Raw genomic sequence first — 27528 nt, 5'->3', positions numbered from 1 at the left:
ATCACTTTTTATTACATAATATTTTCCAAAAACATAGAGCGGACCAAAATAGACCTTTATAGTTGTGTGTTTAATTGACCTCAATGTGTGCTGACACATGCCAGTGTATTGTTTTTCTCCTCTTCATAAGAGTTTGATATTGTTATAACAGGTGAAATAGCAATACAATGACAAGAATTGTTTGTATTCTTGTTCTATAATTTCAGAAATACAACAAACTATAGTTTCTCTATATATAATATGACTATATAAACAACATTATAAGCTGTGATATCAAATTGCTTTTTCGGCTCCAGATACATTTTATTTAAAGGAAAATAGGGGGAAATGGCTCTTTGGATTATAAAGGTTAAAACTTCTCAAATCTCACAGTTTAACTGGTGTTTTATCTATTTTATAATTGCAAATGAATAGGAAAGGGACTCCAATTTGACTTAATCAAGCAATTCAATGTGGAGTCCAAAAAGTCAAGAGCACCACTTTAGCAAGAATTGTGTGTGAATGGGTGAACGTGGGCATGTCGTGTAGTCAAAAGACTAGAAAGATGCTTTATAAAAATGTCCATTCACCATCCAGGGCTTCCTTTTTGTTAAAGTGCAAATATTTTTAACAGGAGTGTAAAAAGATGCTAAATTCCTTCTTGGAAACTGATTTCCATCCAATCTGTATGCTGCTCTGTGGTCCGATGCTGCATTTAACTCCCAACACTGAAGTCCAATTGGGATGGATTTGACTTTCCAGGAGGCCGGGAATTAAATATTCACTAAGCTCCTCTGTAATTGAACACATCATTCTTTGGGGCATTTGAACCAATCGGGAAATCACAGGATGTGATATGCAAAAGACATTCAGGAGGGTAAAGCCACACAAATACAAATACAAGAAACATCCAGTTCGAGGGGAGGCATCGAGTTTGAGCCTAAAATTGTACTCAAAGACATGAACGTCCATAAAATCATCAGGTTTATAAATTCCCTTACGTATCAAAGTAATCCAGTGATTGTCTGTAGCAACGCACAAACAAACTGCTTTGAGATAATTCAGTGTACTTTTAATGATGAATACCAGGATCTACCAGTAGTGTTTTGACTTCCTCCATGTTCAAACAAAAGCCACATTTCACACTGAGCTGAAAATAAATAAAGTAGAAGGACAAACAGATCCATCTCTAGTGGAACCACTTTAAAATGTGTGGCTCCGGACGGGATTTCAATCACAGGAAGACCAGAGAGTGAAACAGCTGGTGATTGTGGCTGTAATCATTGGTAGTGTGGAGGACAAAAAAAATCCCAGAGGAGCGAAGGTGTTGTTTCTCCTAGAGAAAGACCCATTTACATCTTTAACGTGCTCAGATCTGTTCCAGAGCGTCACATGTTCGGAGTCGCGTGTTCCTGCTGTGATGTCATCGGCCCTCAGTGGGTTTACTGAGCCCCGTTGGCCGCGGTCAGTTTGCTCCACCTCCTCTGACTGAGCAGCTTGCGGTTCTGTTGAACCTTCACCCGCACATCGAACACCTCCTGGATGGCTTTCTTGAAGCAGTGGAAGTTGTAGTCGATCAGCCCTGTGAGGGACGGAGAGGACAGGCCTGTGTTTGTCTTCATGGGACATAAAAGCCATAAAGTTCCACCATAAACCAGACGCAGGCCTTGAAAAGATAACTCCAAGGAATTAACAGAGAAATTAAATAAAGAATGACTAACTTGTCTTCCTTCTAAAATTGCGTTGAATATAAATATTTGCCCTTTGGCATTCAGTAATTAATAACAAACGTAATGTGATTATATATGTTCTTTAAGACTTAGTACATTCAATAGAAGCAAACATAATAATACAAATGTAATGACTATTTATATTGTGCTTCAAGGTGCTTCAAAGAAATGTTAAGCAGAGGAAAAAATATTCAATAGCAAGTATATTTTTCCATAACAATACCATGCGGCATGAAGAACAACCAAGACAAAAAGAGTGTGGCTGTAGGCTTGGAAGAGTCGGCCCGTCGGTCAACCACGGGTCAGACTGAAATATCAGAATCACAGACGGTATAATATTCATTGTCCCCAGAGGAGTAGCCTGAACTGACTTTAGTGACCCTCTGACCTTTTCATCTCATTTTCTTTGTCCAATACTTTGACTTAGAACCAAATAGCTGCAAAACTAGTGGCAGTTTGATACCGAGGAATTTTTAAGATCAGCCTCTAACAATCTCTATTTACACCTTGGTATCTCCAAGGCTTTCATTTATGGGGAGGGGCTTTGTAGGGAGGCCTCAGGGATGGGCTCTCAGTTTTGCCGACTTTCTCGCTAGATTTAGCGACTTATGAAGCTTGTGCTGCTAGCTACTGTTGGATGATTCTTTAAATCGGGTGTACTCTTGCTTGCAACCGGATTTTAAGATTGTTGGATCAGTGGAAAGAGGTTTTGTTTTATTGTTGTTGTTGTCTCTGAGCTAAGTATTAATGAAAGCATTACAGGGTAAATGCAGCTCCTTATCTGTTTGGAGCAGGTGGCTCAGCAATACTCATTTTCACCTTTAATATGGTGTTTGTTTGTTTCAAGAACTTCCTTTTAGAGCAGCGTTATGTGCCCTGCTGTAAGACACACACTGTTCCAGGCTTCTTAAAATATATATGTGTATATATATATATATATATGTGTGTATATATATATATATATATATATATATATATATATATATATATATATATATATATATATATATATATGAGAAATTGTACCAGACTGCTGAATACAATTTTCCTGTGCAAGCAGAGTAAACAGTAGGCATACAAGTAGACACTGTACACGGTAGACGAGAGGTTAACCTGGGACCAAAGAGTTGGAGTGACCATGTTGGGGCTGAACTGCCCTTTCCTCCGTCAGCAGCCAGTGGGCGAGAACCTTCAGAGAGGCAGGGAGCCCCTGCTGCTACCAGCCACTGACCGCCTGCTCCATCATTATAGAGCACTCAGCGTAACAGAAGAGGAGACGCACACTAGCCCACTGAGTTGTGCTTCCTTTTGTCTGTTCTACAGGGACCAGACCATCTATGCACAAGTTATTCTGGCTGGGAATCCACTCAGGCCTTGAGGAACGTTTATGTCTTTACAATCACAGCCAATTCCATTGAGTTCATCACATCAGTTCTCACCCCCAGCCCCTCACACACCGGTGGCTGGTTCTCAGCGTCTGATACCGACCCTCTAGCATCCGTAGCATTTGAAACTGATGGAGCAGTCGCCTTCCTCCTGAAGTCGACCACCATCTCTCTGGTCTTGGCCATGTTCAGAAGCAGGTGATTCTCACCGGCCCACTTCACAAAGTCACTCACCACCGCCCTGTACTCCTCCTCCCGTCCATCCCTAATACACCCGACCACTGCAGAGTCATCAGAGAACTTCTGCAGATGGCTTGACTCTGTGTTGTACTGGAAGTCAGTGGTGTACAGGGTGAACAGGAAGGGAGACAGAACAGTTCCCTGTGGGGCTCCAACATCACTGACCACCGTCCCAGACAGCACACGGCCCATTCTGACAAACTGTGGTCTACCTGTGAGGTAGTCAGTGATCCAGGAGACGGTGGACGAGTCTACCCCCACCACCCGCAGCTTCTTACTCAGCAGCAGTGGTTGGATGGTGTTGAATGCACTGGAGAAGTCAAAGAAAGTGACTCTCACAGAGACACCGGTTCCATCCAGGTGCGACTGAGCTCGTTGCAGCAGGTAGATGATGGCGTCGTCCACTCCCACATGAGGCTGGTAAGCAAGAGGGTCCAGCGACGATTTCACCTGCGGTCGGAGGTGGGCCAAGGCCAGCCTCTCCAGTACCTTCATCACATGGGAGGTGAGGGCAACTGGTCGGTAGTCATTGAGGCCAGATGGAGATGACTTCTTGGGGACAGGGACCAGGCACGACGTCTTCCACAGCACCGGGACCTCCTCCTGCCCCAGGCTTAGGTTGTAGAGGTGCTGCAGGACACCAGACAGCTGGGTGGCGCAGGTCTTTAGGACCCTGGGGCTGATGCCATCAGGTCCCTCGGCTTTGCGTTGGTGGAGTTTCTCCAGCTGTCTTCTCACCTGGTCAGTCGTCACAGAGAGAGGGGGGAGGGTGAACAGGTAGCAGCAGGATGAGGTAGCAGCAGGAGCGGGGAGCTAGCAGCGCTAGTCAGTGCTGCTCCTAGCTTGCTACAGCGGGACACTGACCGGAGGTAGGAGCGGCTTGTAACCCGACTTTTACGGTATACACAAGATTATAATTTCAACTTTTTTGTCCCAGAACCAGATATTTAGATAATAGAGCTCCTAATATTTTGTGCTGCTCACTGAGGAGAGTTTCACGCCGATGTAAGCCATAGAAACTCTCCGACTCGCCCCAAACCTAAATGCTAGTGTACCTTTTCTCTCAAAGCTTTCCCTCCGCACGAAGCAGACCATGGCAAGGAACTTGGTGACCTCCTTCAGGTACATGACCGTGGTGTTGTTCAGGTGGATGATGGCCATGGACTCCTGGTCGTAGGGGAGACCGGCTTCACTGTCCATCAGACTGATGGAGGGGAGACAGAACAACACCAGTGAGGACTTCTATTGAGGCTTCAGGAAACAGACCTGAGGTTTTGGTATTCAGTCCCACACATAGACGCTGGGGAGGGAAGAGGCAGGGAGGGAAATGGAGGCAGTGATAGGAGCGGTTTGAAGACAGAGAGGAATCTCAGAATTTAAACAACAAGCAGAGCAGGAGAATGCAGAGAGAGGCTGAGCGCTGTGGACGGAAAGGACAGGCTGTGCTTTCTGGTAATTTATTCCGCTTTCGCACAGAAAGCCAACAAACAAAAGAAAACATTGTTTGTTTTCTCCGTTCCATCTGATTTACATGTTGTCTTCACCGGTTCACATCTTTGGGTTTCCTTTTCTTTTGGAGCCACATGAGACGTTTCCGTATTCCGTATAAATACCCTTGTTGCCGCAGGACCCCCCCAAAAGCCGAGCCAATGGCCGTGTTTACTAGCGCGGCCCTTTCATCACGGAGCTTCACAGGAATGGCCGAACCGTATGCCCAGCCCCAGAACCTCAGCTCCGGACTCCGACAGAACAGATTCAGAGTACGTCTAAATCTGGGTCAGCACTCTGGTGAGACGGCCTCATTTGCAAGTGTGAGCTTCTGTTTTTTTGCTGTGGACTAAGCAAAGCAAACAGGACCTGATGTCCACTGCCCCGCTTACATTCTGACCTTGTATGCAACTGGAATCACTTCTCATTCTTTCCACGTAGCAACACAAGTTCAACTAGCAGGTCAAAATGTCGGGATGTAACCCGAAAAAGTACAGACGTGGGTACTACGTGTGTCCCTGTCAAAACAACACACAGCATGTTCAGCAGAACTCTAGGTTTCACAGTGCATAAATGAAAATGGACCAAATAGAAGAACTAATTTGCTTTCATAACACAGCGCCGCTCCATCAGGTGGATATACACTCAAATGGTAAAAAAATACACTTCAGGTTGTACTTCCATGTGAGCTGTACTGAAGGCCAGTATTCACTGGCAAGTATTCACAGCTGTACAGGCCTATCTGAAGAATAGACACATTTTCATAGTAAAAAAGGTGGAAAGCCATCATGAAGTCCGGGTGTATTAGTGGAAATGCTTTGAGAAAGCTTTGACGAAAAGCTTTGACTAAAATGAATTTAACTAGGAAGAGCCAAACGGTGTTTTTTTGTAATTTGGCAAACCAATCCTGAAACTGCCTCGCGGCATTCTCACACCTGCAGGTTGTTTGCTCTGGTCAGAATAAGGGATGCATTTGTTACAATGTTGGATAATGCTTCGATTTGTGCTTGTGTTTCCACGGCAGCATTCACAAGCAGACTGAACTTTGTGCAGAGAAAAGGATCTCCACTGAGTCAGAGTTTCCATTGAGGTAAACAAAGGGGAGGAGAGCAACAGACTGTGTTCTGTTCCAGAATAGATTAATAAGGCGCCACTTTCCAATTTCACAACCGAGGTACAACCATTTATTACGTTGTTTGCATTTATCACTTTAGGCATAGTTTGAAAACTGGGCTGCAGCTGGGACATGCAGACAGAATACACAGCTGTCTGCGGGAGCACGTTTAATCCAATGAAGGTTAGATCGTGGTCCCAACACGAACGGACCGTATCAGAAAGCATTTGTACCCGGACCGGGGTTCACCTCTTCTACCAGGTCTTGTTTTTGGGGGTCGGCGCTGCAGGGTTCCATCCACACCAACGCTCTGGTGCCATACATCACGGTACCTCTGGAACAGATCCATCCATCCATGCTCAAAATGTGCCTTCTGCGAGATAATGAGTAATTCCAACAAGATGATCCTCATCATCAGAGTGTCGAGAATAGTTCAAGGAACATTCTGTTTAAAGGGCAGAATCTCTCTCCCTCTCTCCCCCTCTCTCTCTCTCTCTCTCTCTCTCCCTCTCTCCCTTTCTCTCTCCCCCTCTCTCTCTCTCCCCAACCTGAAGCAAATGTACAACATGACATTTAGCATTAACAACTAAGCCTGAAGTGAAGAATGAACCTTTGGCTATAGAAATAGAAACCAATAGAAAAATGTTCTATTGGTACTGAAAAAAGTTCCACTGAAAAAAAAACACAGGCATGAAGAAATATTTTATTTTTGATATTTTATGCGTTCTGATGTGTTTTTCAAAGACAATCTTCAGATTTCTCCTTCATGTCCCATGAAGTGACAGTCATTATTTTATTTTATTTTATTTCCCAGTGGAACTTTTCTTCTGTGCAAATTCAACTTTTTGTGTTTTAACTTAGGTCTTGTTTTCAATGTAAAATGTTATTTTATTATTATTAGTTAAAATAGAAGCGCTCCGTCTGAATGTAATAATTCTCAATTATATCGGTTTTCGTTCCAGGGTCCAGATACAACACCGTCTGGGTCCGGACCTGGATTACGGTCCACCTATTAGTGACCCCTGTTGTAAACAATCAGTCAGACCACATATTCGAGTGGAGAAGAAAACTCTGAGCTTCAGTTTCACCAGCGTTGAACAGCAATGACTGTGAAAAGGTTGTCACTCCCTCTACCACTACAATAGCATAACGAATGACCCTTTTTGAGTCACAACCAACCTGTTGTTGAGAGTTCATTTTGCAACCACTGCAGCATCGAGTGTTTTGACTGGAAGCGGAACGAGACACAATGCATGTTAACTGTTACGGGTCACTGTAGTAACTGCCACATGTCTCAGGACTAAAGGCCTCTGCTGTGACATTTACTATCTTCCATGACCTCTTCAGTGTGTCCCCTGACCTGATGCCACTCGCTGAGTCGCTCTCCCTCTCTTGAGTGTGTGTGAGTGTGTGTGAGAGATTGCTTCAGTGGAGACAGGTGTGCTGGAGGTAGATATTTGTTCATTGCATGTTTCCCCCTCGCCTGAAAGCCTGTTTCTTCTGTCGCTGCAGTTCTGTGTGCACTTGGGTTCACCTGTTCTTTGCACACCTCGTCTGTATTCTTTGGCAGTCATTGTGGCCCATTTCAAAGTTAACAACTTCCCCTTGTGTTGATCATGTCCAGACACCCGCTCCAAGACTTTCTCCCTCATTATAGTTTTCTTAACAGGTTTGATTTTCTACATTTTTCTCATCCGTCAGAGTTGTTTGACCGCTCAGAGCCACCGTACATGAAAACGTCATCATCCAAAACAGGATCTGAGCACTTTAGGACAAACAAAGTACAAAAAACAGAGATGCAGAATTTATATTGACGTGATCACAGAACAGCTTGAAATCTTGCAAAGTTCCATCAAAAAGGGTCTAGGAAAGATTAGACGCTAGTGAACGTAGCTTCTTGCTAATGTCGTTCATTTATTAGCCGTAATGAATTCAGTTTGGTCTCACATTGCGATTCTTTGCAACAAGTAGAACATTTCAGCAAATGTGTACTCTAATTATTTTTACACAGCAGCAGTCAGCAGTCGTCGTAAAGACAAACAGACAGCACCAGGCTGAACTGCGTCTCGTGTCTACCTGAGGCATCGCTGGCAACCAACACATCACACTGTAGAGACCAGATCAAAATGCATCTCTACGCAGCAGAGGCAGAATGAAATGCAATTATTAAAATAAACAAGGCCATTGGACTAAACATGATGTGAGCTAAAAATAGTCGCAGTGATCCACAGATTAGGGAAGAAGGGAAACACGCTCAGCTACTGTGAGTTTGGTGAAATCCTCCATTGTTGTCAGAAAGAAAAAGAAATAATTGCATTTCACTGACAAAAGAAGAGGCCGAGGAATATTGCAGTCTCTTGAGCTTTCCGTGTGCCAGGTTTCTCACAAGAGAGCCGGTCCAACTGGTACCAACAGAACAACACCATTCCAGGACACAGGCGAGGGCCCGAGTCATTCAGGGTTACTTGAGCGGAGAGTTCAGGGTGAACTAAACGTAATTCACAGTAAAGATAAATCTCCGATACTAGTACGCTTACGTTTATTGATTTGGTTCCTTATCGATACTCTTATTGGTTCTTTCGGATTATTTTGGCGGGGGAAAAAGGACGGTTAATTAATTACAGAAAATCCACACTGCATTATTATTCTTGTATGCAAACAAAGAGTCTTTATTGAGCAGCAATACAATAATTTCCCAAATCTTTAAAATACATGCTCAGCTAAACAACTAGCAAAGTGATTAGCTTTCATTCATTAGCCCATCTTTAACACTTCCGGGTCCGCCCCCGCTTCGAAACGGGGCCGGATGTTTAAGTTTTTAATAAAATCATATCTTTGCGATATTACGTCACAGAGATATGGTTTCAAATCTGTTCGGAATCAGTAGACGTTCCACTTCCTTTTCCTATTCTCGCGACATCGTACGTGATTCACACAGCAAGATGTGAGCATCTAAACACGGACATGTCATATGACACGATTGTAAAGCTTCACTGTGATTCGTCGATTCGTTTCGCTGAAAAACAAAACAATGAACAAAGGAACTGCCCACCGTAGCTTCATCAACACCCACCGTAGCTTCATAAACACCCACCGTAGCTTCATAAACACCCACCGTAGCTTGCTGCCGTTTTAGTCAGAGAGAAAATGCCGAGCAAAGAGTTTACCCTGAGCGAAGGAATTTTGGAGATTTGCCGAAGCAGTGACGAGGACGATGTAGCTTCAGAACCTGAAGGCTTCGACTCTGACAATGAAGAGGACTACGCCAACAAAAGAGATCCATTTGAAGATCGGTAAGTGTCTTTACTAAACTTTGTTTTTGCAATAGCCTATTCACGTTAGCAAAGTATAGACCCTGCTGGATCTCTGTTACGGCACGGTACGTAATTGTTACTACCGTATCCCTCGTGAGTTTGTTTACGTTAGCATTTGTAGCTCATGCCATGGCTGGTTCTGAAAATGGCCCGACACAGTGCGTAATCATTACTACAACATATATACAACACATGAGTATGTATCATAGGCAAGTGACTTTAAAAAGGGTTTTATTTAAAAATTATGTAAAATCGAGAAAATGACCACAGACCCCAGAGTGTTAAAGCAAACTCCGCGGCATCGCTAATGTTACCTGCAGTGGACGAGGACGGACGGCTGCTCCATAAACAGTAGAAAACTCTATTTCTGCCGATTTATGTTCTGCTGCTATTTTCCGCTGAGATCTCACTCCGTAACTTCCAAAGGACCGATAGAACCGCTCACTCTGGACATTATTGATACACCGGGTTTGGCTAATTTAGGACCGGTTCCCATTTAAAACGGGGTTTCGGCCGCCATCCCTAATCCACAGACATGTGGCCTCCACCTCCATCCACAGAGAAATGTAGGAGTCCTGTTTGTGCCCTCACCTCCACATTCCCCAAAACAGCTGTGATGGGTTAAATATTCACTCACTGCAGGCCTAGTTCAGTTGAAGCCCCCAGCTGTGACACCTCAGGTGAATCACACACAACCACACACACACATCCCTGTCATCTCGACAACAAACAAGGGTTAAATAAAGTTCAGCACGCCAAGTGACCACACGCCATTCCACAATGTCATTGTTACATCGTCAGTGTTCCCAACCAACGTCACTGAAACTGGGAAAGTTGGATTTTCCTGAAAGCTCTGATAAAATATAATATAATGTATAATAGTCAACTCACAGTATTTTTAATCCTCATACAACCAACTTTCTAGATTAAAGATGGGAATTTTTTTACCATCCATCCAAATGACGTGAACATGGCCATTGTTTTTAGTTCACTAGTGTCTTCATAATTGTGGAGTGTTTAATGGAAACTATAAAAATATACATATTGGACATATTATGCCGCATGGTATGTGAAACGTTATGTACCAGCAATGGTCACTGCCCGAGAGTGTAAAGTATGTGACATCAGAGAGATACACATGTTATTCATTTGCTGAGTTCCATCAGCCAGAGGTTGGTGAAACTGAACCTTCTATTGACAGTCCCTTTATTTATTTGATCAAACCGGAGGCAGACGCCTCTCTCTGACAATCTATTTAATGTCAGCCAATAGAGAGAGTGCGTGCGCTCTGCATTGTTCTCTTTGATGTTGGAAACAAGTGAAATAATGACGTGAGATCTCTGTGGCGTCATCAAGGCCAATCATTCCAAACCTCTCTTAGCGGATATACCAGACTTAGTCACAAGCCAGCGACCGTCACAAGAAGCCGGAAGAGGAGCTCCACAATTGTTCGGATTCTGGAGAAAAAAAGAAAAAAAAAAATCTCCGTCCACATGGTTTACATGCATACTGTCTCTTCAAAATAAACTTCCATCTTCACGGGAACCAACTTACTTAAGGCAACAACAAAAAATCCTTTAGTTTTAGTTAAAGATCATGAAAGACTTTTTCGACGTTTCACACGGGGAAGGAACAGCGGCCTCCTGGGCTAAAAGCTACGAATAGCTGGATGAGAACAGCCTGCTTTATTTCTATATGTTAAAGCAAATCATTTAACATAACAGCATTTGTCTAGAAATGATTCTGCCCCGAGCGTTTTGCTCTATATAAAGAAACGAGCAGTTTTCCGCTGTAAATATTCTCTTTTCGATGGCACGACTGCTGTCCAACAAGAAGAGAATTCCATGGGTACACGTGTTTCCCCACACAGGTCTTAAGAGGCCGTTTTTGGACATATCTGAGTAAACAGCATCTGAGCCTCAGGCCTGAGTGGGTGCTTCCCAAGACAGCGGCTGCTTCACGACGGAGAGCTGGCTCTGCTGCCATCTTCTGTGGGAGCTGCTGCCTGGAGAGTCAATGTGATACCGGATGAATTTGACCTTTTCCCAATAAGTGTTTTGATCGTGTTAGCCATTAGCAATTTAAGATTGCTAATGTTTTAGTTTGTTAATGTTTTAATAATTGCTATTGTTAACCCTTAGCAATTTAAGACGTCCCTTTACAACATTTAATATTGGGGAGGCCTCATCGCAGCGTCAAGTTTATAATCCATTGAGAAAGTGGAAGCTAGTTACGCTGTGCTCACACCAAACACAAAACACGTTTTTGCGCAATGAATAACACTTTATGAATCAGAAATGGAGGGAAAACATATTGTAGCCGTAGGTGTTAACCCAAAGCTCTACGAGACCTCATTTTGTACAGAGACTGGATGAAACTATGTGTATACATGTATAATAATCTATCTATAATCTATATGACATTATTCTGAGTGGTGATGGAGCAGCTACAATGTTAGCAAAGCCCAGCACGGATCGATCCAAGCTCCATTCAGAAAATCAGCATTTAAAAAAAGTAGTTTTCTTGTTGTTTAGCACAGAGAACTAACAAAGCATGAATTCAGACAAATCGTTATCATTATGTAGTAATTTCAGCATTCAGTATCGGTTTATTGCAATTAAATCAAAGCTAAATTGTTTATTTGGAGTTCATACAGCTGTAGTAAATCAGCCAACGTGTGGCTTGCTGGATAAAGGGAAGACAGCATGATGAAATTCACAGAGCACATGTACAAAGCATGGAACATCTACACGGGTCGAGATCAAACTCCAGCAAGTGACGCGCCTCAGAAATGTGCTTTGCGTTTGGTGAAACTTAACGGGGATCCGTCTTCTCTTTCTATTGGTCCAGGTGTGGCGAAGACAAGACTGTGACATGTAGCCCTGTGACCCTCACAGTTGCAGAGCAGCGTACAGGCTGCTGACTCGCACACACAGATTTGATCAATTAATCAAATCACAGCTCCGCCGCCATCAGTCAGTGGTCAGTACATCTGCCCGGTGGAGTGTGAACGTGGGGGCTCAGCCACTGCAGGAGGGACATGGACCTCCCAATCTATCCTGATAAAAATCCATTACAGACCTCTAGTCTCATTTGAAACGAGAGCTCATGCTGTCGTCTGTCACCCTCCGCCGTCCTCCCCACTATTCCTATTCCTCCTCAAAAAATCTCATTCCAAACGGATCACTTCATTCCCACATGACATGTCACAAAAAGAAGAGGAAGAGGGAGATCATGTACTTCATTCTACAATTTGAAGAAGGTTTGCGCAGTGTGCCAATTAGATTTTTTATTTAAATCAAATGATGTGGCAACAGAATGAATGAATGGGTGTAAAACATGTAGCTGTGTTGTTGATATACAAAAACGATGTGACACCTGTCATAAAAGCTGGTTCCACTATTACTTCATCTAAACCTCACTGTTGCATTCTCTAAAGTCAGACATCAACCGACGCTCCATGAATGACATTATACATATTACTGTCATGCCACGACCTGCACATCCCCATACACATCCCGACTTTCTGAGTGCACTTTTTTCTTCTGTGGTCAAAATGTCTCAACAGAGAAAGGGAAACGTATTACTGAGGATGACTGACCCCCAGCCTCGGCTTTACAGAGCCATATTAATAACACATTCCCTGGTGAGACACCAAAGTCTCCCAGGCAGGCCTCCAAACCCAAGTCTCATGTGGCCCTAGTGTTGTGCTGCTGATGTGCGCTAAAGCTATCATGTGACCCTCATCACACAGGTACGATGCCGGCTGGGTGATTTTTTTTTACTTTGCACCTTGCTGAAAGCTATTCTCAGATCTAGATGAGGACCCAATTATACTCCCAGCTGGAGTGATAATTAAGGTGAGAATATAGAGAGGATCTGCTGGGGCATCAGGAGCCCGGGGTGTGCTTTGGGCTTTACTTCAGATTCCGCTTTGGACTACTTTTATATCCAGTATGGCAAGTCCCTCTGTTCCTGAGACACAACTACTGCACCTACTCCACCACGGCGAGGAGATGGAGTTCAGCCACTTCAACAACTGAAGATCTCTTTGTTAAGACAAACCCAACGTGCCGTGCCACACGAGTGGACAAGCTGGTTAACGTAGAGCAGCACAGTCATCAATGCACATCCATCTGTGCAAGCTATTCTATTCTGTACAGACATGACCTGTCTGTGAGGGGTTTAATCCTCAACAGTGAGCAAAGCACCTCTACGGTTTCTACAAAAGAAAAAGGAATAGATGTTACGTATACTTAGTAACCTCAGCACTTTGTGGACATATTATATCAACCTGAAATACAAGTTGTAACTTTTTTTTTTTATATCCATTACAGTATAAACGCATATGTAGGTTCATATTTTGTACCTTATTTTATCCTGAAGTGCTCATGCCTGAGAGACTGTAATCTATGCACACACATCTCCCAGCGTTAACTCGTGTGTACAGCTTCAGAGTGATGGACGACAGGCTCCTGATGTGAGATTATAGAACCATCTCAAAGTCAGTTACTTTCATGTTGGAAAAATTTCCTGATTCCTTTGTCGACCAAAAGACTATTGTTGTTGCTGCAGTTGGTCCGTGGAGACGAGTGAAGTTTATCTCATCAGGTCTGGGCTCAGCGTTATCTCCGTAGCTTCCTACGATAAATGACTCTTTAAAGCCGTTACATCTCGCCCAAGGCTTTGAGCTATTCATATCTGGTTTCTTTCGAAAGTGGAGACTGTTCATTTAAAGAAAGGAGAGTGGAGCAGACAAGACGTCAAGGCTTATCAAGTTGAGAAACCTCCAACAGTCCTCGAACTGTTCACATCCGTTATTCCACAATGGATCTCTCTCTCACTGATTCCCATGTCGTTATCTTGGAAATGAGTGAGAAATCTATTTTACAGGTGACATTTCCTGTCTGAGCAGTAACTAGGGTCCCTAACAGAGGAACAGTGCGTTTACCTGATCCGAGATGTATAGTATTATTATTGCATGCCGGGATCCAATTCATGTGCCTTTTTCTCACCTCTGTGGCGTGTCGCTGTGCTGGACTTCTCTCAGAGTGAGGTCGCCTCATGTGCCAACTCTGACTGTGGTTCGAGAGTGAAATGAAATTGCATCTGCTATGTGTGCTGCCGGGCGAAACCAAGCTCAATAGTTTCGTACGTCCCTGAAGCTCAGTTAAAAGAAGACTTGAAACTAAAGATTGAGACATAAACTCATGTTTACAATGTTTACTGAGGGAATAAATCAAGAAAGAAGTAGAGTCATTTACATAGACTTCTATACAACCAGAGGAGTCACCCTCTGGTGGACATGAGAAAGAATGCAGGTTCAAGACACTTATTGACTTCACTTTTCAGAACCAAAGGTTGCCGCTTGGTTTGCACTAGTTAACATAAACACGTTGTATTTTGTTTTACAGGAAGAAAAAAAGTATCTTTAAATCACAATAATAGAAATACATTTTTTTGTATTTATTTTGCAAATATTGTTAAATATGTGCGAACAATGAGGTGATCTAAAAAGGTTAAAAAGGCATTTTTAATTTAATCTCGATCAAGGGAGGTTCTCACAGAATTTGAACATTTCTTTAGAAGATCATAAACAGGTTAACAGCTCTGGAAAGTGGTCGAGAAGCCCTGTTTGTAAATTAAACTTGAATGGAAGAGGACTTTCCTTTATGTACACATACAAATAAATATGGCCCAAGTTCAATGTTACTGAAGACCCACAACTTGTCCGAAACCAATCAACTCGCTTTGTTTGACATGAGGGGGCTGACCTCTATTTCTGATGGAACTGCGGCGATGTTTTCTGCTTTGTGACGGCACAGACCTGTCTCTGGTTTGTAGCAGTGTCTGCTGGCTTACCCGTAGATGCAGGAGATGTCAATAACCACATCGATCATGTCACAGCACAGCTCGTATGTCTGCATGTCCACCGGACTGCTGTCCGTGGCGATGTAGATCTTACTGACCACGTCAAACAGGAAGGCCTTCTCAATGCCCGAGTTCTGAAGAGGCAGAGACACAGAGGAGCATTACATGAACATAAACCATGTGCTCTGACGGTCCGCTTCACTAACTTCACTGTTCTTTGAGACGGACATTTAAAATTTAGGAAAGGATGAAACTGAAAAAAAGACAAATACAAACAAAGAGCATCCCAATGAATTCAAATTAACAAAAGAGATAAGACGTCATTAAAGGGATGAGCTGCACAACGTTTCAAAGACAAACTCTATCTGGTACTTTTGAGGGGAATTAGAGTTAGAGACTGGTCCATAATTATGAGGACCACCTGGGTCAGTGGGTATTACTTTCAGCAGAGGTTAAACCACAGTGGTCTTAAAGCTAGTGGGACAATGCCAGTCGAAAGTGACAAATTAATAATATTCAGCATTGTAGGTCCACGAAATAGCCATACATCATTAAAAGGTGTAGCTGGTAGCGGGTGAAGGTGGCAGCAAACTGCTTTGGTAGGCTTAGACAACGTTTCAAGAGAGAAAGTCTCCAACATTGTTATGCCAGTTATACAGGAGGAGCTGGAAACGAGGAGATCTCGTCTATTTTTCTGCAGAAAAGAAAAAACACGAGCCGTAAAGGATGAGGGAGACAAGAGAAATAAGCTGCTTTGGCGGCGGGCAGAGCACGCTTGTAATTGAATACAAACTCGGGACATGAGAAATAGAAAACCTCCGACGTTTGGATTCACACCACTTGCATTCCAATCTCCTCCAGCAGCGTTGGTATGTCAGAGAGGGGAAGCTCTGCTCCTGGAGGAGGAGGAGACGCTGGATCTGGGTCTGTCCACAGTGGACTGGTCTCTGCTGGATCTGGGTCTGTCCACAGTGGACTTTCACCAGAATCCAACCCGGTGGCTCCGATGACGACCATTAAGAAAACAGACCATCTTCTCTCTGATGGTCTGTTCACTGATGGAGGTCTATACCAGGACTGCACTGAGAGGTTCAGAACCAGATCAAAGTTACTCACAGTACTTCCACGTGACAGTAAACAACACAGATGAAGGGTAAAAGAAGCTAAAGTAAATACATATTACGTGGACACTGGAATAAGATTTCACCTAAAAAGATTTACGTTTTAAGAATATGAATAAATGGCATCAACAGAGATTTGACAAATATTTTATCCAGTATGAAACGCATCACATAGATGTGGCTCTAAAGGCTCTTTTTGAAAAACCTCCACCAGAATCACCGCAGTGCGGTGACCTCATGCATGTAGCTGTCTTTGCAGCGTGCATATAAACATGGAGGTGGCATTAAATGCAACCAGAGTGATGCAGCACTACCACCTAGTGAGGGGACTGGAAGGAGCACATGATACTGCAACGTGCCCGGTCACACTTGACGATTCAAATGTGGTAGAAAAGCAGCAGCACCCAGGTGTAATGTTTCCATAGAGCTTTAAGGAGAGGATGTCAAAGTGTTCAGATGAAGTGATTCAGCAGCACCGCTCGCTTTAAAGGTGCCGAGTCAGCCTGGTTGGATTACTCACGGATATGAAGATGTTGAGCAGGTTCTCCAGTGTGGGTAGCTGAGGAATAAGCTTCTGGACCACTTTACTGAAAGCCTCGAATATGGAGTGATCGTATATGCTGGTTAAGTAGAAGCTGTAGATATATCAGGGAGAAAGATTGGAATCAGAATGGATTTCAATGACAACTTCCTTCTCAATTTGATCTATCTCTTTTTTTAGCTTTGTACAGATGCGGACAGAAAACAAACGTCAGATCAAAACACACAGTAGATAATATTACAGTCCAGTGGCGGCCGGACAATAATAATAATAATAATTATAAAAATTATAATAATATTGATAAATTATACAAATTGTCAATATTTGTGTTTTTGAGCTATGGAATATACCCAGTAATATTTGTAAAATAGGATATCTGGGCAAAATATACGCTTTTCCTGCTTATCCTCTCCGCTAGTGCACCTCTCAGCTGCTCCAGTGGTGGGTCTAGAATGATTTGGCTCAAGGAAGACGGGTCTAATATGCAGTTTAGCCAATCGCTGATTAGAGATAATAAAAAAAGACTTCCGGAGGGGCCATTCTCAGTTGGCCCCACAGTGCGCGTTCACGGCTAGTCTCTCGTTCTCATCTCCTGTGTTCTCGTGTTCTCGTCTCTTGTGTTCTCACCTGCCCGACTCTCGCAGCATGACATGGAACATCCAAGCACGAGCGCTACTCTTGCAAGAAGACTCAAACCTATCTGGATCAAATCTCTCCTCCAAGACTTGGACTGCATGCTGCTGTTGATTATAAGGGATTACATTCTGGAGGAAGTAAAGAACGACGACGGACTATTCCACCCACTGCCAGCTGGTGCACAGGCTACGCTACATCGGCGCTAACGGTAACCTACAAGAGCGTTACAGTACATTACTATCCAGAACGCTACCGCGGACACCATCGCTACAGCGCTTTTGACGGGCTGCTGTAATGAAGGGAGCCACCGGCAGAGTGCAGCGTTTTTCCTGGCATTGCCCTCCGCTAACGTTAGCCCGCTACCACTCGCCGCTACACAAAGAGAAAACGGTTGTTTATTTACAGACCGGGCAAGATCATGCCAAATGTGGACATGCTATTCAACCAGCTGCAGAAGAGGACCATCAACCCTGTCTTCATTAAAGGACATGTCCAGAGGTTCACAGACAGCATTCAAAAAATCTGGTAAATAACTATATTGCAGAGCGACCAACTCTCACGGTTTCGCCGTGTGACACACGCTTTTGCATGTTTTCACAGGCACTCACGCCACACAACCAATTTCTCACGGCAAAAAAAAAAATTCAGATTTTGGGCAGAGGTTTGTTCCTTTTCAAACTCCCCGACAATAGATGGCGCTAAGGAGCGCATCTGTAAACCTATTCGCTGCATAGACATTCTATTTACCCCAAAGAGTCCCGAAGTTAGCAACAGAAGAAGATTTTCAAACGGACACAACCGCTGGAGAAACTCAGGAGGAGCAGAGAGTAAGGCAGACCTGGGCATCTTACGGCCCGCGGCTCTCCCAGTCTGGCCCGCGTGAGGTCAATCAAAAATGAAAAATAAATAAATAAGGTGCACGCCATGAATGCAATACAAACGGCACTGCTTTTACTTTGAAGGCGATTTATTTATGTGTGCGCGCACGCGCGCACGCTTATGCAGCCTCACTACGGGCAGTGTTGCCGACTTGGAGACTGAAGTGAAAGCGTATTGTTATGCAGTTTCTGTCGCGAGACCCGCGCCTCCCAAGGAGCCCCAGCGCTGCAGTCTCCGCCTCCAGATTGAAAATTAATCGCGCACAGCCGCCGCGGATCTGACCTGCGGTCTGATCCACTATGACAGAGCACTTTAAGTCAGGATCTTCACTCTTCTCTCAAAGAGGAGAACTTTCCTCACATGAGGAAAGATGCTCAGAAGATGTTGGTTCTCTTTGGATCTACCTACATGAGAACAAACATTCTAGTGATGAAGTTCAACAGATCAGATCCTCTCTCTCTGATACCTGTCAGCTGTCCTTCATCTCCACCTCATTCAACCAGACTTCATGCTCTTGTTCAAGCAACACAGACTGGACTTTTCTCACCGAGTATCAAAAGCACTAAAGTTAATACATTGCTGGTCTTTAACATACATATTTAAGGTACGGTTTACATTTTTGTTAACTTATTTTCATAGCCTTATTGTAACATGTATTCTTACCAGTAGCAGCTCAAAACAATATAATTTACAGTTTTTTAATAAAGTAATAACATTCATATTGAGTTAATTGAATTAAATTCAGACTATTGGTTCGCCCTCCACAACGGTCCAAATTTCTCATGTGGCCCCTTGGGAAAATTAATTGCCCACCCCTGGACTAAGGTATGTTAATGACATGTGGTTCCAAAGCGCTCTTTGGTGACATAGTTGATTACGTTACTGTCATCTGTCCATCATCGTATAAAGCCCGCCCTGACAATTTGATTGGTCCAAACAATTTTTGATTTTGGATCATTTCTCCCCAACGGAGCAGTGCCAGACCGAACTTCCAGACCTCAAATGTTGTGGACGGGGCTAAGTTCGGCTGGTACCAGGCTACATCTTTAGCATACCACCCAAAAGTCCACTAGAATGCATGAAATAACATCTACTTAAACCAAAATGTCCTGGGGTGGACCATCAGCTATGTCTTTGCTTCACAGAATGTAACCAATGTTGTCCATCTCCAGTAGGCCGCCCCTATCAACGACTTTAGTTCCCACAAACCACTAGGATGCAGGGTACAACATGGGGACAACGCCAAACTAATTCAAATTTCCTGATATTTGAGCCACCAACGTGTGTGGCTGCGTGCGCGGCTAAATTTTGGTCACCCCCGACAAAATCTCACTCCAAGGTTTTTTGAAAAGTTGGCAGCTCTGATATTGTAACGGACTGAGTGACATGTAATGTTAACCTGTTATGTTTAAAGTGTTATTGTGTTTACAGGAAGAAGTTGTTCTAGATAAGAAGACTGGTTATTGTAATTACTGGGTTCAGGAGGTCAGTGAATGTCTCATGAGGTGTGTAGCTTGTAGCTTGTCAATCATCGTAGCTACCGATGAGGGCCTGTGATCAGCAGAGCGAGTGAGGTGGGATGTTGTTGTTGTTGTCGCGGAGCCCGTGGAGAGGAAGCTACGACCGGGAGTCACAAGGTTTTGACTGTTGTTTTGGTAGGCTACGGCCCACAGTAGCTTGCTCTGTTGTTACCGAATAAACACACAATAAGCAAGCTAACGTCTCGTAGCTTTCCTGACCCCAATATTTGCTACTAGCTGATAAAGCTTTTGTTGTTAGAGAGATGAGTTGCTCACGTCCAACAGTCTGTAACAGCCTGCATGGGCCTAGTCATCAAAGTGATTATGATAGAAAACATAACAATGATATTTGTTTAAATAAAGATCAGATTTCTTTAAAAATGTGGGTAGTTAATAACATGCGTATTCAGGTGTCCACCAAGTAAATTTCTAGAAGAGGCCGAGTTGTTTTTGAAGATGGCAAGTTGGCAAATATTCAATAACATAGTCGACTGTTTTCTGAAAGGGAGGACACGCTGGTAACTGACCGTCTGATACATTTTGATGATGTAGTTATAATTTCCCATCATCTAAAGTTATTTGTAAGATTTGACATACATTGTCTTTTTTAAATACTTGACTTGGACATAAGCATGTGTTCAATCAGAATCACTTTCATCAAAATAGCTTTATTGCAAATGTAAGTTGATTTATCTTTTACAGGTATGTGATACCATCCTGATGCAAGCCAAGGAGCGGTTCTCCTTCACCCAGCACCAGTCATGAGAACAGTGAGTTCAGGGCTTGCAGTGCCCATGTACCAGTTTTTCATGGAGAACAACCTTCAGAGCACCTTCACAGAGACAATCAGTCTTCTCAGGATCCTCATCACCATGACAACAGCTGAATCCAAGAGGCGTTTCTGTACTTTGAAGAGGATCAAGACCTTTCTGAGAAACACCATGACACAGGATCGCCTTAATGGACCCGTACTTGTATAGCACTCTTCTAGTCTTCCTACCACTCAAAGCACTTTAACAATACATGACATCATTCACACACTGATGAGAGGAGCTACCATGAAGGAGCCACATCAGATTATCAACCATTCATACACCGTAGGCGCAGCTACGGAAGCAATTTAGGGTTAAGTGTCTTGCTCAAGGACACATCGACATGGGCTAGCGGAGCCGGAGATCGAACCGCCGATCCTCTGATTGATGGACGACCCTGCTCACCACTGAGCCACAGTCCCCCACAATGCTCTCCATGGAGAAGAAACTTGTCAGGAACATGCCTGACTTCAATAAGAAGGTTATTGAGAGGTTTGCCACTCACAAGGACAGAAGAACAAAGTTCCTTTACAAATAACAAAACATGCAGGTTTCCTCACCACACTGATTGGGTGTTTCCCCAACAAACAAGGTTCATAGGGGCATCTTAAAATATAAACTTGTTCTATTACTATATATATATATATATATATATATATATATATATATATATATATATATATATATATATATATATATACATGAATGGAATTCTTACTTTTATGCAACAACATGTATATACATATATATATATATATATATATATATATATATATATATATATATACACATATATATATATATGATATTTATATTTTTTATAATGTATTCATGATATTTATATTGTATATTTATGAGTATATATTGTATGGTATTTATATTAATATACGGAAATTGTATGAATAATATGTCCTTATTATGTCAGTGTTAGAATAAATGTTAAATATTTAACTGTAAAGTAGTAATGTGTGTTTGATACCTTTTTTGTTGCATTGAATCATACTACTGAAATTGATTGGCTGGCCCTACCCAAAAAAAAATCCACCAGCCGCCGCTGTTACAGTCCCAACATTACAATTCTTGTAGACAATTAAAAGAGAAGCATACTATAGTTATATCACATCTAATTCCATTCCCAAAATGTAATTACATACATCTATAGCTATACATCTTCTATAGTATTTATATAGCACACAGTTAGGATGCCCCTACATATAATGCAGCAGGGTAAAGAGACACATTCTGAATTATCTAGTGAATAAAAAAAGAACACTATCGCTTCAATTGTGAACCCAAAAGCAGTCCAAGCCCACCTCAGGTGAATGCGTTCCAGGCCGGCATCTGCGAGGTCATCGTTGGCCCGTTTGTGAATGTCCTGCTGCTTCTCGATCTTGTGGTCGTCCGACAGGCCGTCAACTTTGTGGATGAACACCTCGAAGTTGATCTCCGGGTTGACCTGGTAGGCCCGGGTCACGGTGAGGTGCAGCCTGCTCAGAGCCTCCACGTAGTCGTCCTGTCACGGCGGAGAGGAGAGGGTCACGCAGCTTGGTTAGTCAGCTTCAGGGGTTTTCTGTTTGAACTGCAAACGCTTTCTTGGGTACCCGTATTACAGATTTATTGCATCAGTCATCTGATTTCTAGACTTTTGTGCATTGCTTGAGTAGATACCTCAGGGCCACCTCTAAGCAACACGAATGCCATGAGTCCATAACATGGTTGTTCCTGTAAAGGGCAAGGATCCTCTTCTGTAGGGGTGGGTATTGAGATTGTATTGATGCCGGTATCGACAATGACACTGCTTATCGAGCTTTTCTGTACCCTTTTCGATTCTTCTCCTCAATTGTAAGGGTTCAATGTGCCTGTTATGTATTGATTATATATATATATATATATATATATATATATATATATATATATATATATATATATATATACAAAAATGAAAATAGCTAGGATGAAAGAAAAAGAAAAGAATATTAATTTAGGAATTAAATTAAACTTAAACAGTAGAAGTGCAACAGTGCAAGTATGTATGTGTATATTAAGTGTGTGAGGTGTCAATAAACAAACAATAACAAACAATAGGAGAGTGCAAAAATGCAAATTATGTGTGTAATATGTGAAGTGTGAAGTGTAGATAAACATAAACATGTACAGTGATTAATCAGTCAGAGGATCTAGCAAGCGGTGACTTGTTATAAAGAAAAGGGTTGAACTGGTTTAAAGAACAAGTGGTACAAGAAGCACAGGAACTCCTTGGGGTTGATGGAAATAGCATTAACCATATGATGAGTCAAACAGATGGAAATAGCATCTAGTGGTGAACATGGGATATTACAACAATGCAACACATGTCAAATGTGCCAATCTGTTTCAAATATATGACATCACCAGCGGCTACGGACAGAGATCACCAATGGCCAACTCAAATTCATTTAGCCAATTTGACAAACTTGTCTATTGTCCTTCAACAGCTGCACAACAATAGAGACTCGACCCAGTGAACCATAAACCCAGGGTATCAACGCCTAGTGTTATAGCAGAGCCTCGTGACTACGAGAAGAATGAGAAAGGGAAGCAGTCAAGTGAAGCCTGCCACTCCTCAGCGGAAGGAAACCATTCTAATGTGACCCCTCTAGAAAGGATTTAGTTCACTCATCAGACTGTGCACCTGGAAAGGCTACTGTTACTGCGTCCCTGGAGATGAAAGAAAGCCAAAGGGAAGTAGATTCTCCCATAATACTCAGAACAGAAGAATTGTCACTGACCTGTGAGTCGATGACAAAGATCAGCGCTCCGGTGCCCCTGAAGATCATTTCATAGTCAAAGGTGGGGTCGAAGAAGTCGATCTGCCCGGGGAAGTCCCAGATCTGGAAGCTGACGAAGGAGCTGCTGGACACATCCTCTCTGCAGATCTTATTGGTGCTCTCCAGGAACAGCGTCTCGTTGGGCGACATTTTATGGAAAACCACCTTCTGGATGGAGGACTTCCCACTTCTCCTCAGGCCCATCAACAGTATACGAGGTTTGACCTCTCCATTCAAAGAATTGCTGAAGCCCAGCACTACACAACACAGAGGAACAGAGACATTACATCGTCAAGGGGACTGCTTTTACATGACAAGTCCATCTATAAAAACTACTCACAGGAGGCCGATATGGCCTCAAAGTACTTTATGGCAGAGTGATTCTGATAACAACATTCATGACAATGGGAAAACAAATAGTACTCATCAAAAGTTTTACAACCAAACCAAATTTTCTAGTGCACCAAAATATGCTATCCTCTGTGTGGGTTTGTGTGTGCGTGCATCGTGTGTGTGTGTGTGTGTGTGTGTGTGTGTGTGTGTGTGTGTGTGTGTGTGTGTGTGTGTGTGTGTGTGTGTGTGTGTGTGTGTGTGTGTATAAGCTCCTCATTGACATCAGGACAGCAGAAAGTCTCTACATCTTCCGCCACCAACTAAAAACACATCTTCTCTGACTATACCTTGAATAAAAAATTAATTTAAAAAAAAATAGAAATTACAGATTTAGCACTTAAATGGCACTTACTTATAGCACCTTTGTAATTTGGCTTTCTTGAAGAAATTGTACTTTCTTGATTCTTGTTGTTCTGAGTTTGTACTCATGGTTGAAAGCACTTATTGTAAGTCGCTTTAGATAAGAGCAGCAGCTAAATAAAATGTAGTGTGTGCGTGTGGGAGGAGACAGAGTTCAGACAGCAGTCAGTGGCCCTCTCCCATCCACACAGCAGTCCAACAGCCAATCACAAGACAAAACAAGAGTAATGCGAGTAATTTATCTGAACTTTGATGTTCAGATAAAAGCTGGTAATCCATCTGTCCTATCCGTTATTGTACAGCTGAAACAACTACACTACTACAGATTAGAAACTGGGATGTGACATTTTTCACTGATGTAAATAGACTAAATGATTGCTTAAAAAAAAATATATATATATATATATATATATATCAATAAGGAGACTAAGAGTGGAGCAACGCTTGCATTTCATTGTGCTTGTAGGGACAGCGGTGATGTGAGTGAAATGCTAAAATACTCTCAATGACAAACCCCCTACCTTATTTATTTATCATGCTGATTGCCATCTGAATTGGCGTTTGAATATAATGTAATACATATAATATTGAGTATGAAGAAAGAAACTGAAAGCTTCACTATTTGCTGTTTACTTTTCTCCTGCCCTTTGCCTCACCAGGGCCCGTTTGGGACGAGGCTCTGTGTCAATCACCACACATTGCTCTATATCAACAGGATAGAAGCAGACTTCCCCTGACTTTTATTTACTTTGGCGAGATAAAACGTCACGTGGCAGCAGTGTCAGGCCTTAAACCAGGGGTGTCAAACATACGCTGGATCCGGCCCGCGGGATAATTGTTAAAATTGCAGAAAAAAGAGCTGGGTCTTGAACCACTGATCCACTGATTGAAAAACAGGCACGCTATACATTGACCCAGAGTCAGAATCCATTAGACCACTGACATTACTAGAAATATTGCTCAACTGCGAGGGAATCTGCAGAGGAGAGCCCAGGCAGGTAAACAGTGGGTTGATGAATTTTTGATTCAGCTGTGAGTTTTCTCATCAAGTACCGAGAGACAAGCATATTGAGAAACGGGCGCTGTAAACATCTTAACGCTGATTGGCCAAGACACGTCACATCTAAGATGTTTTATTACGGAGATGACAACAACTCGGCCAAAAATCTGAATTTTTTGTTGAGAAAACGGGACGCTGATTGGCCAAGACTCAACACGTCACATCAAAGATCTTCTATTCTAAAGATGGCTCACTCCAAAAAAAAAGTTTGTGCTGTCTGAAAAATGTGCGCGATCTGAAAAATAAATGTATTGCGCGGCCACTTTGACTGGCGCGTGACATTTGCTAAAATGAAACCATCTGGAGAACAGGGACGAAAAAAGGAAGAAGAGGAAAAGAAAGTCAAGTAGAAGTAAGTCTTCTCATCTTAGCCATTAAGGTGTCAAACGAAATACATTTATTATTGTGCATCACCTAATATTGGATGTTTCATTGCTGTCACTTAGGCTAGCTATAGTTTTCTTAAAGAAGTTCAACCACATTCATGATCATTTCACTTATTATATTAAACACCGCTTGTCTGGCTATACAATTTGCTTGAATACAGGTGAAGGTGAAGGGACATCCAGGACCACATCAAGCACTCAGGGCACCAGTGAAACTACACTGCCGCCTGCAGACACCTCACCCTCCGTAATTCCTGATATCCAGGGAGAACCTATAGATCCTGCTGACTGGCCAGCCCTCTGTGATGCGGTAAGGACAGAGTTAGTTTGCAGAGGACCTTACCAGACCAGTCCAGACTTTTACATTTCCAAAAATGGGTGGGAGCTTGTTCACTGCCTGTTTGGAGGGGGGGTAGGAGAGGTGAAGTGGGGGGGGAATGTGTGTGTAAGGGAAAAAAAACCTGTCATGGTTGTTAACCATAGCCATTCCCTATACAGCTTGTATCATGTTTTGTTATGTTTATGTTACATAAAACCGTAAATAAAACTCAGGAAGGTGAAGGTGTTGTGCACCGAATGTACAAACGTGTAACTAACTAATTAAACTGTGAAAGCATATCTGTTTACTAGATGCGTGTCAGCTGTCGCGTCCACTTTGGAACTCAAACTTCAGTGGCAAGAAGCCGCGTAACCTCTCGCGTGACGTTGCAGTGCGCGGTCCTTCTTATCTTTACAAATGACTCCCACCAGCTGCGAGGTTAGCGGCCGGCGTAGGGAAATGCAGCCGCTGAGCTAACCTGAGGACGGACTATCTAAAGTCACGGAACCCTCCGCTGTGAGAAAGACGTCTCAGAGGAGCAGAGCCCGAGTGAAGGCGTGTCGTCTCGTCCCTAGACATATCCGCCTACCTCCGTCCTCGCAGCCCGGCTCGGCGTCTGAAAACGCCTCCAGGTCATCTTCGTCGTCATAATATCTCGCCGCAGCGGAGTCTTCTTCCCTCTCGCTCGCCATGCCGGCTGCCGCTCCTCGCCGTCCGGTTGCGTCGCGACTCGAGCCGCCTCGAGGTGTCCAACCTTCCCCGCGTCGTCACCTGATACGTGAGAGCCATGCCGGAGGTCTATTTCTGTCCTGGTTCTGGACCAGATCTAAACAAGTGCCCGGCATGGCAACGTCTGATGATAAATATGCCTTTTAAATATAGTCATGTTAAAAATAAATACAAGAGAATCAAGACATGTTTTAAGTAGTTTGCTACCAATATTGATATTCATAATAATAATAATAATAATATGGCATACTGCCAATCTATCAACACTCCTGTTCTTTCCTAAATATGGAAAATTGAGAAAAATCCCTTGATTGTTCAACTCATTCTGAAAAAGTAACAAATATGCTTCTGTACATAAGGTTGAATTTATGGAAAGACGTAATAAAAGATTGCGAAATAGAGAAAATCCATGTCAATACTTTGTTTTATGAAAATACAGTACATGCACTATGTGTGTTAAGTCCAAGTATTGCAAAGAGTTGTATGACTTTGGGATTCAGGGATACACCAAATACATTTCTTCTCCATTTTTCTCTCCAGTACACTTCCGAACTTTTCTTGTGATTACCTCATCAGCAGGTAAATACTGAAACACATTGTGCTATACAGAAAATTAAGCAGCACTCAATTCTCCTCAGGACCCCAAAGTTTGTTCCTGTCATGCAGGCAGCGCCATCAGTTGTGAATTTTATATTCAGTAGGCTGTTTAATTTAATTATCCTAAAAACCCAGAGTCTCCCCCATATCAGGATGGTTTGACCCAATCTGGCACGCTGCTGAAAACATGGAGGGACAAAACAAGTTGAAACCAGAGCTGGCAAAAAAAAAAAACACTCTGCTGCAT

The 27528-nt window shown here is 42.9% G+C and overlaps 1 protein-coding gene across 1 annotated transcript; it reads right to left on the bottom strand.

Moving 5' to 3' along the window:
* Nucleotides 1-26985, bottom strand: rragd (ras-related GTP binding D). The gene is made up of 7 exons (XM_079224315.1): nucleotides 26545-26985; nucleotides 23399-23694; nucleotides 21944-22143; nucleotides 16763-16877; nucleotides 15113-15255; nucleotides 4390-4538; nucleotides 1-1561 (listed from the first exon to the last, which is right to left on the bottom strand). Exons 1-7 carry the CDS (start codon nucleotides 26645-26647, stop codon nucleotides 1422-1424), a joined length of 1146 nt encoding a protein of 381 aa, XP_079080441.1. The 5' UTR covers nucleotides 26648-26985; the 3' UTR covers nucleotides 1-1421.
* Between the last annotated feature and the right edge of the window lie 543 nt (nucleotides 26986-27528).

Source organism: Taurulus bubalis (assembly GCF_910589615.1).
Source record: "Taurulus bubalis genome assembly, chromosome: 1".
NCBI lineage: Eukaryota > Metazoa > Chordata > Actinopteri > Perciformes > Cottidae > Taurulus > Taurulus bubalis.
The sequence above is the reverse complement of the archived record's forward strand: the minus strand, read 5'-3'. Positions and strand labels throughout refer to the sequence as shown.

Bases quoted from the DNA above. Each gene is read 5' to 3' on its own strand.
- rragd (XM_079224315.1), bottom strand. From the start codon at position 26,647: ATGGCGAGCGAGAGGGAAGAAGACTCCGCTGCGGCGAGATATTATGAC. The intron at 23,695-26,544 runs GTAGGCGGATAT...TGTGTTGTGTAG, and splicing joins GCCGGGCTGCGAGGACGGAG to TGCTGGGCTTCAGCAATTCT. The intron at 16,878-21,943 runs GTGGGCTTGGAC...ATATATCTACAG, and splicing joins CTGGAACGCATTCACCTGAG to CTTCTACTTAACCAGCATAT.